Consider the following 12,717-nt stretch of genomic DNA (forward strand, 5'->3'; position numbering starts at 1 on the left):
ACATGGGATACAAACATCGGATCACACGCACTTGCACTTCTTTATTCCATTTTTGTTCCAACAGGCTTTTCCAGCTGGCTAAATGAGCCTTTGCCCATGAGTGCCTGTTTTGTATCCTTATTTTGTTTTAATATTATTAACATCTATTTATATGGCTCTGTGCACAATAAAAAAGCAATTCCTCTCCAAATCTCGTATAATCTAACACTATTTAAACGCATCTGCTTTTCCCCTGCTGTTTCTGTTCTTTATTGCCTTGAGACAATTGTGTAGAAGGCTATGAATAGATTAATAATAATAATATTAAATCTTTTGATATGTAAGAAAAAATTATGTTTCTGTGTCTAAATCTCTTTCTCTCACACAAACACATACAATTTGTGGTTCAGAACTACCCCTGCTGCTATTGATGTCCTGACATTCACGTGGACGCCTTAACAGCATCCATACGATGCCAGTCAGGTCACAAGCATTAACCTAATAAACAAATGAAGCCATTAAACTAAGATTAACCTGATGGAAGCTAATCCACCCGCCCCTCCTCTCTTCCAACAAGGCGCGCGGAGAGATAGTGATCAAAGCGACTGACAAAGCGGAATTTTCAAACCATTGTGGCAAAGCAGACAGAAATTGGTGCGTGTGTGTGTGACAGCCGGGCACACCCTTTTGATAAGAGAATAGATTGAGGAGTGGGCGGAGGGGGGTGGGGGAGAAAACATGTCTCCAGACAGGAGATCTGAAAGGGGGGGTGCATTGGGGTGGGGTGGGGCAAGCTGGGGGGGGGATGGATGTGGTATCAAAGAGAGAGGCGGGCGCCCAGCCGGCCAGCCCTGGGGGTGGTCAGGCAGGGCAGCTGGGCAAGCGCTGGCTGGAGAGGGAGAGCGACGTGCTGGCCCTTTAAGGGGGCGGGGTGGGGTGCGGGGGGGGGAGCGGGGAGACGGAGCCAGCGCAGCAGCAGCAGCAGCCCCAGGAGCAGCAGCGGGACAAAGGGCCGAGGCGAAAGCGGATCGGAACCCGGACTGGACCTGCTTGACTTAAGGAACTCCTGAAGCGGAGTGAAGCAATCGCGCCCGGAGGGTGGATCGGGTGGGCGGAGGGAGGGGGAGAGTCGAAACCGGTTTCTAGTTTTGCAAACAAAGAGGAGGAGGAGAGAAAGAAAGGCGGAGTTCGGGATTCCGGTTCTGGTTCGGCGCCGAGTTACTGCCCTTGTGTGTGCAAGAAGAGGCCAGATCCAGACCCCATCGCACGTGGCGCAGGGAACAAGGAGCAGCGATCCATCATACCAAACCAAATAAAAGACCCCCCGGTTCCTTCCCTGGGTTCGGACTGCACGTGGCGCTAGTCCTCTTGAGGCTCGGTTCTGGGCAGGCTTCGCCTCGAGCTCTCTCTCTGCCTGCCTGCCCCTCTCTCTCGGTTTTTGGTTCAGCCGAGTGGGGTTTGGGTGGGGAAGCCCAGTCCGGTGCTGGGGCTACTTCTGCCCTCTGGATCCAACCCGGGGGTCCCCACCACGTGGCGTCGGGGAAGGAAAAGAAGACAAAAGGAAGGAAGCGGAGTCAGCGATTCCGTGTGTGTGTGTGCGGTTGATCCGCGCTCTTTTTCCTTCTCGCGCTCCGGTTCCGATCCGGTTCGGATGGCGGCGCCTTGCAGCCCAGAGAGCGGCCCCCCGGCGGCTGCGGGGACGGGGCCCCGGGTGTATTTCCAAAGCCCCCCGGCGGGAGAACCGGCCGCAGAGGAAGAGGAGGGCCCGGTCCGGCGCCAGGGGCGGGTGACGGTGAAATACGATCGCAAAGAGCTCCGAAAGAGGCTCCACTTGGAAGAATGGATCTTGGAACAGCTGACGGTCCTCTATGACTGCCAGGTAAAAACTCCGAAATCCTCTCCTCGCGCAGGTTTCCCTACAATCCCTTATAATTTAGGCTCCTTACATCATTCAGGTGCTAGATCGCGGCCCCTATAACCCAGACCCACTTTATGGCGTCCCCTTAATGTGTGTGGAGCCTGTACGTGCATTTCAACTGCTCACTCAATGAATCTTGTTCTTACAGTTGCAAGGCTTTGTGCTACTCCCACCCCACAAAAATTACTTGTAATAATTTCTTTTTTAAGGTCTCTGCCCCCAGGAGCTTGTTCAGTCTTGAGGAAGGAAGAGGTTTATGGACCCCAAAGTATACCCTATGCCCCAATGCCATCTTGATCTGGAGGGCAGGCCTCCTGGTCACATAAACATAACCTTTACAATAATATTATTTACCATCACAGCAGTACAAAGAAAGTGGTGGATAACAAAGAATGAATGAGACGCTGTCTAGAAATGCAGGCTTGACTTTCAACTTGATGCCCCTGCCACCTCCCAAAAAAGTCCCTGGAAATCCTGACCCTTTTATGTTGGTATCCCCCAAACTCACTCTTCCGGAGACTTTAATGTCTCCAGCTCCTCCACCCTGTTACATCCTCCGTAAAACCCAACTTAGATCCTAGATCAGCTCATGCAGCCCCCTCCCACCCCACCTTGTCTCCCCATATATGCTGCCCCATTACCCTCCAATGCAGCCCGGGTTCAGGGAGTGGCTACCCAGGCACTCCCACCCCCGTTACCTGGTTCTTTTGTCGTCAGGTATTGTGCAGGCTCTGAAAAGGGACATTGAGGACTAGTGACCCGCAGAGTGGGGGTCTCGCTCCTTGGCAAATTCCACCCACTGAATCTGGGGACTGTTTCTAACCCAACTTACACCCCATATGCAGCCCCTGCCCCGTCCCAAGCTTCAGGCCTTCCCCCTCTCTGCAGCCCCAAGAACAAACGCCCTTAGTTTCTGGAAGGCCCCCCATTTCCACTGAGTGGGTGTGATGCCACCCCTCCCATTTTTTATTCCTCCCCAAGCCCACACTTGGGTGCTTGTTCCCACCTTCAGAATCACAAATTTGTAGTTTCAAGGCCTGTGCCTCTCCAGAGAAAATGGTTTCCACAGACCAGAAAAAACTCTTGCCCCAGCCGCCCAAACCCAACTTTTATTCATTTATATTTTTAATTTAAAAGGGCATTATCTAGCGATTTTTGGCTCATCAGGGCATCTTGTGTTCACTCAACCACCCACCTCCCTTTATCTCCACTGGGCATTTGACCCCGTGCCAGTTTTCCTCTTTCTGCTTGCCAAATTTTGGAGCGTACGCTTCAGAAGTGACCACATGCCCAGCAAAATGCTTCACCCTCTCCCTCCCGCCCCAAGATTCTCCTGTTCTTCTTCCCTGCCCTGGAGGGGCACTATCCCTGGATAGATGGTGATGCCAGGATCCCTGCTTTTATTCCCCACCCCCTCCAACTAATGGTGAAGGTCACTTAAGGTCACAAGTGCTCAAAGGCCTTCATGGGGCCTGTGTTCGAATCCTCCTTTCCCCCAGCACCTCTTAAAAAAGAGCAAGGGGGGAGGGAATTATCCTCTCCTGATTTTGCAGCATTGTGGGTGGGTGGAGGGATTGTGCCGTGGGGAGTGGCGTTCCCCACCCTCTCTGCTGTGCATGCTATGCTGTTCTGGGTTTGGAAGTGTGGCCTTAGGCCGCAAATGCAGCTGTCTCTTGAGAGGAGCAGCTGTCATTTAAGATACGGTTTTTCTTTTTCTTTCTTTAACGCTGCAAGATGCTTGTTGCCAGAAACCTTAAGGGTAAAATGGGTGGGTGAGATTGAAACCAAGCAGGGGTGGGCAGTTGATGGCGCTAACCCTGCCGCCCCCCCCCCGAACTTGCAGCCAAGGTAGCATTCGAATACGAGACCAGTGTCTAATTTTTTTTACTGTCCAGGCCGCAGCAGCAGGATCAACTTTCTGTCTGCCCTCTCCTTGTGTGTGTGCGCCTGCACACACGCCCCCCGCCTGCCAAATGTCATCTGGCAGCTGGCCAGCCCGCATACTGGGGTGGGGGGGATTTAGCTGGCCATATGGGGCTTGCGTCTGAGTAGGCTAATGGGGCAGTAAGTAGCTAGTCAAGGGGGTCGGAAGATGAGCCGCTGGGTCTTTGCAAAACAAAACACACACTAGTTGATTCACAAATGCCAGGGGGAGTGTGTGCGTGACCCAGTTACCTTTGGCCTTGTTCTGCAGCTGAGAATGTACCTCAGCTGTTTGAATTCTCCTTTGCATCCCTCAATGACTCCCTTGTTACCAGGCTGCGCCTTTCGGCTGGAGGTACCAGTCAGGGCAAGTCCTGCGTGGATTTAGCAGGGAGCTTAAAGGAGCTTAGGATTGCAGCCAACGCAGCCCTGCTCAGAGTAGACTCGCTGAAATTACTATTTATTAGATTTATATACCGCCCTGCATCAGAAGGTCTCAGGGCGCTTCACAATATTAACATGAATGGACTTGCATTGCTCAGTGCCTTTTATCTGTTTCAATAGGTCTGTTCTATAGTAGGATTAAGGGACGCTGGTGGCACTGTGGGTTAAACCACAGAGCCTAGGGCTTGCCGATCAGAAGGTCAGTGGTTCGAATCCCCACGATGGGGTGAGCTCCTGTTGCTCGGTCCCTGCTCCTGCCCACCTAGCAGTTCAAAAGCACGTCAAAGTGCAAGTAGATAAATAGGTACCGCTCCGGCGGGAAGATAAACAGCATTTCCATGCGCTGCTCTGGTTCGCCAGAAGCGTCTTAGTCATGCTGGCCACATGACGCTGGTTCCCTCGGCCAATAAAGCGAGATGAGCGCCGCAACCCCAGAGTCGGTCACAACTGGACCTAATAATCAGGGGTCCCTTTACCTTTACTATAGTAGGATTATCCCCATTTACAACCCTTAATCTGCAACCCCTAGCCCCACTTACGTGGGAGAAAGCCCCACTGAATTATTAGTAGTAGTAGTACTATTATTATTAATCAATTAAATTCGTATACCACCCTGTACTCAGGTCTCAGGGCGGTTACAATGTAAAATTACAATATATAAACACAAAATAAATAATAAAAACAAACAAACCCCTTTATTGGGGTTGTTCCCCAACACATTTTAAAAGGGCATTGGATATCAATCAGCCAAAGGCCTGGTTAAAGTGGAACATTTTCGATGGCCGCCTAAAAGTGTAAAATGAAGGTGCCAGTGGGGCTTGCTTCTGAGTAGACTTGGTTAGGAGCTGGCTGCTGGGGTCTCCAGCTGTGTTTGGACTACAGTTCCCATCATCCCTGGCCACTGGTCCTGCTAGCTAAGGATAATGGGAGTTGTAGTCCAAAAACAGCTGGAGACCCCCATTTGGGAAACCCAGGACTAGATGATCCTCAGGGTCCCTTCCCACTCTCTGATGCTATGAGTAGCATGTACGGGAAACATTTCAAGCACAAGAATCCTGGGAACTGTAGTTTGTTACTGGTACTGGGAATTTCAGCTCTCTGGCAGGGGAAACTACATTTCCCAGGATTCTTTGGAGGAAACCATGACAGTTAAAGTGATACAAACATGCTTTAAAGGTGTGGTTGCGGATGCCAAACTCTTTTAAGACAGTACCTACCATCCATATTTTGTTTTCCTCCAAAAGTGACTTCTAAAACTTTCAAAACTGCTGTCCAATAAATAAATGCTTTACACAACAGGTTGTGGATTCCCCCCCCCCCCATTTACTCTAACTGATGAACTGACTAAACGTCCTCTCAGGAAGGCCTCTCTGCTACCCTAAAGCCTAGGGAATTAAGGTCTGCCTCCAGTTTCCCACAGATTGCCTATAACTCCCTCTAATAACAAACTCTGGCTAGTGAGGAAAAAACATGAGGCTTTTGGGGGAACCCCAAGGTTTCCAAAAGTACAAAGAAAAATTGTGGGGAACCTAAGACTGCACCCCACCCACCTCCTGTTGGCATGGGGTATCCTGAAAAGGGCATGCCTGGGTGGATGGCTGGCCATGTTTTGTTACCACTCTTGAGTACCTCTTGAGTACTAAAGCACTGTACACAGGACCAAAGCCTGGTATATAAGTGCAGCAGAATTAGGTGGTTTGAGAACATTTTCTGCCTTGATGACGTGCATTGAAAGGCATATGTGGAGGTGGGCACTGAAATGATCCACTCTTTCCCACCTCCTTTTTCAGTGCCAGTGTGGAATTAGGCCACAAACCGGCATCCTCCTGACCTAGAAGATTCAACTGTTCAGCTTTTAAAACAGTTGAATCCAGGAAAGGAGAGAATGACAATGATTAATCAGGTGCCCACCCACCCACCCCCAGCACAACCGTCACAGTTGGGGACTAGGGTTGGAAGCCTTAACATTGTAGCTGCTTGAGGGGGTGTGGGAATGCCTGCCCCCAAATGAGCTGAACACAGACAAAACTTGTAGCAGATGAGTGTGGCAGGATTCCAGTCCTGGGAAGTCTGGAAACAAAATCCTCGATGACATCCCTCTTTGAGAAGGCAAAAAGTAAACAACAACTTACACCCAACTGGTCTTTGAATTGCCTCCATCTATGGGGCAGGGAGATTCCCTTTTACTAACACCTTAAAAAGGTAAAGGGACACCGACCATTAGGTCCAGTCATGGCCGACTCTGGGGTTGTGGCCCTCATCTCGCTTTATTGGCCAAGGGAGCCAGCGTACAGCTTCCGGGTCATGTGGCCAGCATGACTAAGCAACTTCTGGCAAGCCAGAGCAGCACACGGAAATGCCGTTTACCTTCCCGCCGGAGCAGTACCTATTTATCTACTTGCACTTTGACGTGCTTTCAACCTGCTAGGTTGGCAGGAGCAGGGACCGAGCAACGGGCTCACCCCGTTGCAGGGATTTGAACCGCCGACCTTCTGATTGGCAAGTCCTAGGCTCTGTGGTTTAACCCACAGCACCACCCGCGTCCCTACTAGACACCTTACCACTGCTGAAATTATATGGAGAGGTAGGTAGAGGGTGAAGTACCCCCCCCCACAGCATCCTAAAAGGGGTTGTGTTGTTCCTGTAATCTGAACACTGCAACTCTGCCCTTTATTATACAATTTGAGTTCATTTGAAGAGTTCATTTGAATCTTGCACTCTCAGCCTCCCCCCCCCCCCCCGCCGCCAATCCACTGCCCTGGGTAAGGTTTTTACATGCAGAACTCCTTTCATGCTCCAGCTACACACACACACACACCTTCAAACAAAATGAGTGGATTCCTGGCAGGTTCTTCTCTTTGTCTTCTTATAGGAAGAGGAGATTCCGGAGTTAGAAATAGATGTTGACGAACTCCTGGACATGGAGAGTGATGAGTCTCGGAGCGCCCGAGTGAAGGTAGGAGCTGGGTTGGAAAGGGGGAGGGTGTCCCTTCCTTTTCCACAGCCCACCCCCCCTAAAAAAGGAGGGGTTGAGAGGAGGGGGGGCCCCCCATGCGCTGCCTGGGAAGACCAGATGCTGTTTTCGCACAATGGCAGCCAAGCAGTGGGTGGGCTGTTCTGGTCAGCAATCTGGAGACCATACTATCTGCCAATATTTCTTTATATATAAATAAAAAGAGTGGCCTTCTGTTGCTGCCATAAACACTCGGGATTTGGCTAGAGATTAAGGGCGAGTTTTAGACTGGGATTTCTATTTTCGGAATGTATCAGAAATGGGGAACCTACAGATGTCACCAGGCTCCCATTAGCCCTGCTTAGCGTCACCAGTGGGTTTGGGGGTGATGGCAGTACAGCGACTTATCTGGGGGGGGGCACGGGTCCTCCCATACCTGCTCCACCACCAAGCTGTGGGTCTTCCCCTAAAAATTTAAGATCCAAGTCCTCATGGTTCTCAAAATAGGAACACGGGAATCTGGTTCATGTGGAGTCAGACTTTTAGTCTATCTAGGTCAGTACAGCCAACACTGGCTGGCAGCTGCTCTTCAGGGTTTCAGATGGGGTTCTCTCCCAGCCCTGCCATTAGGGATTGAACCTGGGACCTTCCGCATGGAACAGAGATGCTCTGCCATGGAGCTGTGGCCTGTCCCTCAATGAGATCTGGGCGGACAGGGCTTCCCGCTTGTCCAAACCTTTGGCATCTAAATTTATCTTTTCTTTTTCCAAAAAAACAGGAGCTCCTGGTTGACTGTTACAAGCCCACAGAGGTGAGTGCTTGCCTGCCTACCCTGAGTCCACCCCATCCCGCTTTTCCCATGACCCCTTAAATGCTCCCACATCCTTCCCTTCGAGAAGCCCCCCATGTCCCGGCCCTCCTCCCTTCACAGCTGCATTCTTGGCAGATCAGGAGAGCAGCAGCAGCTGCCTCTGCCCAGCACCAGCTCCCAATCTTCTCCTGTTCCTTCCTTCTCTCACAGCAGGGAAGAGAGTCCCCTCCCATTCCGGCACCTGTTAGGGGAGGGGCTGCTCAGCTGTCTCCCCTCCTCACACTCCCTTTTCCCCTGGCAGAGAGATTTCAGGGAAGGATCTCAACTGCCACAGAAAGCTGCTGGTTTCATCACAGAACGGGAGGCGTTGCTTGCGTTTGTCATTTCTGCCCCCAGGGTAGAAGTAGGCAAGAACTGTCTTGCTGGATCAGGCAGCTCAAGGGTGGGCAACTGCAGGCCGTGCTGCCTGGCCCGCCGAGGCCTCTTTGTCTGGCCCTTGGGACGCTCCCCAGGCCCTGCATTGGCTTGGCTCCCCCTTCCAGCTCTTCCGCCTGGCTGAAACAGGGATCATGCCTCTTGCTTGCCTGGCCGCAGTGAGCTGTCCTGGTAGGAGGCTCTGAGTTTTGTGGGGCTGGGCTCTGCAAAGATAGAGAGTCTGTTGCCCCATCCACCCATGGGCATGTGGCCCTCAGAAGGCGGCTCCCTAGGAAATCGGCCTTAGGGCTGGGAAAGTTTTCCCCATCCCTGGCCTAGATTCCAGTGCAGTTCCTAGATTTCCAGCAAGTTAAGAAGCGGGCAAGCCAGGGCATGAAGGCAGTGCTCTCCCTGCCCATTTGTTGCCTGAGTTTGTAACACTCCAGTGTACTGCATCTGAAGCTGGAGGCTCTAGAGCCTTTAAAGCGAACAGCAATGAGCAAAGAATCACTTTGCTGTGAATTATAGTGGTGCAGCAATGAAACTGCCGGCACATTTGCAAAGCTAACCAGGGGCCAGTATGGTTTCAAATTGGATGGGGGAGCGTGTGTAGTGATTGCTGCATTGGAGGGGGTTGGACTGGATGACCCTCGGGGTCCCAACCCTACAACTCCCCTCCCTGCTAGTTTTTATCAGTCAAGGGAGGCACGGGTCCAGGGCGCAAGTGGTTGCCCTGACCGACCCAAACGCCTTGTCTACATCTGAGCCTTACTGACGGAAACTCCTCCGACACAACAGGACCAGGCAGCGCTCTGGGCACCCCATGAGATTTCATCTGCTTTAAGATCTCGTGGATGCCATTGATTTTATTTTCAAAATGCTTTGCCAACAAGTCTGGCCAGACTGTAAGAGTCCCCTGCACCACCTGGAAAAGTTCTGCCGGATGGCACAATGAGGATGCAATGGAAGCAGCCAAGTATGCCTTCTTTGTTGCCTCCACTGCCACTAAGCAGGCTCAAGTATGAGCCCTCACCAGTGTTTGATCTGAATCCTTCCATGCAGATACCCCTAGAAGTTCACCAGCAGGATGCAAAGATGCCTGCCAGACTTTGTTCATCCCCGGTGCCTGCATTTCAGGGGTAGACTGCCTCTGTTTGTGGAGGTTCTGCTTGGATGTAATAACACATTTAAAGCAGAGGAGAGGAACTTCTCTTTTTTAATCTGAGGGCCACATTGCAGGCTGTACCTCAGGTTAAGAACTTTGCTTTAGGATGAGAACAGAAATCACGCGGCGGCAGCTGGAGGCCTCAGATTAAGAACAGTTTCAGGTTAAGAACAGACCTCCAGAACAAATTAAGTTCTTAACCTGAAGCACCACTTTAGCTAGTGGGGCCTCCTGCTGCCACCGCGCTGCCGGAGCACGATTTCTGTTCTCATCCTGAAGCAGAGTTCTTAACCAGAGGTACTATTTCTGGGTTAGCGGAGTCTGTAACCTGAAGCATATGTAACCCAGGGTACCACTGTATAAGCAGAGCCAGAAGCAAAAATGGACAGGGCAACAGATGTGTACATTCCAGCCACATAAGACCAAGAAAGCAAGAAGCATTATCACAGTTCCAAGTTTCCTCACCCGCATTAAAACCTTCTGGGCTAATGGGTATCATGTGATGCAAGTTCCAAAAGTTAATGATGCACTGAACTATTGGGGGGCGGAGTTAAAATACGCAGCCAGCTCGAGTCTACAGTTGTGTACACACTGTATGTTTAAAGCACCCAATTCCTCCCCCCACCCAAAAAAAGGAACTCTGGGCACTGTAGTTTACCCCCCATTGAGCTACAATTCCCAGCACCCTAAACAAACTAGAGTTCCCAAAATTCTTTCTCCCCCCTGTATGTACGCAACCTAAAAGGGCAGATTAGAGATCCGGTGCCTATGCCTTCTACGTTGACTCTGGGTTCCTTGCTAACGCCCCACCCTTTCCTCCTCTCCCCGGCCTCCTGTCGCCCACCAGGTTTTCGTTGCCGACTTGTTAGACAAGATCCGTGGGATGCAGAAGCTCAGCACTCCACAGAAGAAGTGACTTGCCACTGGTGTGATGATCTCCCATCGCTGCCCTCCTTCCTCTTTGGAGAGTTTGTCATTGAGACTCTGGCTGCTGGCTGGGTTGGAGAGGGAGAAGGGAGCTTTTCAGGGGTCCAGTGGAGAACCAGCTACTGCCCTTATAAGAGAAGACCTTCCCTTTTCGGTGGGATTGCCTTGATAATCAAAACCATCTGGACACCTTTTTAGCAATACCAAGCTGTTCCTTCCTGTCCGTCACCCTCCTCCACCCGTGAGCATCAGAGGAGGGAAAGAGGAACGTCTGTTTTCCAGGGGAAGAGAAAGAGGGGTAGGATCCTGATAAATCTTTTTTTTTTTTTTTTTAGAACGTTTGGGTTGGTTTTTTTTTTTTTAATTATTTGCGTTTTTATATAAATTTAATAAAAATGCTTTGAGAACAAGGGTCTGGTTTCTGCTTTAGGGGACGGAAGTGTGCGCCAGGGCAGACAAGTGTTTGTGTACGTGTATTTTAACAAAACCTTTTCACTTTTAAAAAGAAGAGAAAGCAGTGTTATGCAAGCAAGTAGTGTGGCAGGCCTTGGGGGTGAGAACTTGGGTTCAGATACTTACTTGACCAGGAAAATTAACGTGCCACCGTGGGCAAATTATTTCACCTTAGCCTACAGCAGGTATATGCAAACTTGGCCCTCCAGATGTTTTGGGGCTACAACTCCCATCATCCCTAGCTAACAGGACCAGTGGTCAGGGATGATGGGAGATGTAGTCCCAAAATATCTGGAGGGCCGAGTTTGCTTATGCCTGGCCTACAGTCTACCTCGCAGGGTGGCTTTTATGATGAAATAGAAGGGTGAGGAGGGGAGAGAAAAGAGGGCCGCAGCCACTGTCTTTAGTAAAATAGGCTATAAAACTGAATACCTGCTTCTCGCTTATTACCAGTACTAGTAAAAACTGAAGAGTTTTGGAGATTTTTGGTTTGCTGGTGAATTGGGAGGACATTTGTGTCACTTCCTGGCCAAGTATGTAGGACTGGAGTGGGGAGAATCCAGGTTCAACTCCCTTCTTGGCCAGAAAACATAATAGGTGACCATGGGCAAGTCGCTTTCTCGGCTTATAACCTATCTTGCAAGGCAATTGTTGGGCGAGGGCAGGGTGGAGAGTGCTATGGATGCTGCCTTTTGCTCACTGAATGTGAATGAAATAATATGCACTTCTGGCTTATCATTGTCACCCATACTGAAAAACAGTAAAAAACAGAAGTGTTTTGGAGATTTTTGGACCAGCTAGGCTGGTGAATTGGAAGTGAAGAGGAAATTCTGCTCCCTGCTCCCCAGTGGACCATCTTCCCCTTCCTCACCGCCTGCAGCAAGTATTTTCAACCAAGTGCATCTGCAGGCCAGGCCAAGTGCAGAGTTACAGGTCCCCCAGTTAGCAACGCTGTCCCTGGTGGGGACGCAGGCAGAGCCTCCCCCTCCCCTTCACTTGTGGCGGGGCTGAACTCAGCAAGGAAAGAATGTCTTCTGGGGCCTGGAACTAATCGGGCTTCGTGTTTCCTGCCTGAAGTCACCAGGCAAGTTTTGTGTGTGTGTGTGTGTTTTGCGAAATGGCCTGCCCTGGCCTCTGGAGTTGGCCCCGGCCTGATTTTTCCACGTGGCTCTTCTTTCCAAACCAAGATGCCTAAGGGGGGTTGGCACTGGCCCCAGAGGGGAGGGAAAGGAACAGGGAAACCAGGCTCCAGAGCCACAGCCTTGCCACAAAACACTACGTGGTTCCCAGACTGGGCAGGGCAGGGCAGGGCGAGAGAGATGCTGTCTCGAGGGTGGAGCAGTCCTCCTGGCTGCTGCGCCCGCAAGCTGCATCTTGCAAGGCTCCCTTTGGCTCTCTGCCGCAAAGGGCGTGGCTGCCTTTAAAGCAGGTGCCTCATTTCCTGCAGCTGGAAGAAAGCCAGAGTTCGCTTTCTGCCAGCAAGCACAACCTCCCCAGTTTGAAGAAAGAGGCTAAGCCAGGGGTGGGGGGAGCTGTGGTCCCCCAGCTCTCCTTGGGCCCCAACAACCCCATGGCCAGGGATGATGGGAAAGATCCAAGAACATCTGGAGGATCCGGCAGGTTCCTCACCCACAAGCAAACCCAATTTCTCACTGTGGCCTTGGCAGAATTTGTTTTTATGAAGGAGGGGTGGTTTAGTTCTCTCCCGCACACATACTTTTTCCTGCTTT

General features: G+C 51.0%; 1 protein-coding gene across 1 annotated transcript; it reads left to right on the forward strand.

Annotated features, from left to right (window-relative positions):
* Nucleotides 1-956: 956 nt before the first annotated feature.
* PPP1R14B (protein phosphatase 1 regulatory inhibitor subunit 14B) lies at nt 957-10,944 on the forward strand. Its single transcript, XM_079957503.1, has 4 exons — nt 957-1,858; nt 7,137-7,220; nt 7,996-8,028; nt 10,455-10,944. Exons 1-4 carry the CDS (start codon nt 1,631-1,633, stop codon nt 10,521-10,523), a joined length of 414 nt encoding a protein of 137 aa, XP_079813629.1. The 5' UTR covers nt 957-1,630; the 3' UTR covers nt 10,524-10,944.
* Nucleotides 10,945-12,717: the final 1,773 nt, after the last annotated feature.

The sequence above is a fragment of the Podarcis cretensis genome, assembly GCF_951804945.1.
Source record: "Podarcis cretensis genome assembly, chromosome: 16".
Lineage (NCBI taxonomy): Eukaryota > Metazoa > Chordata > Lepidosauria > Squamata > Lacertidae > Podarcis > Podarcis cretensis.

Excerpts from the sequence above, each read along its gene's own strand:
- PPP1R14B (XM_079957503.1), top strand. The coding sequence starts at position 1,631 with ATGGCGGCGCCTTGCAGCCCAGAGAGCGGCCCCCCGGCGGCTGCGGGG. Across the intron at positions 7,221-7,995 it reads CTCGGAGCGCCCGAGTGAAG|GAGCTCCTGGTTGACTGTTA; the intron begins GTAGGAGCTGGG and ends CCAAAAAAACAG. Across the intron at positions 8,029-10,454 it reads ACTGTTACAAGCCCACAGAG|GTTTTCGTTGCCGACTTGTT; the intron begins GTGAGTGCTTGC and ends GTCGCCCACCAG.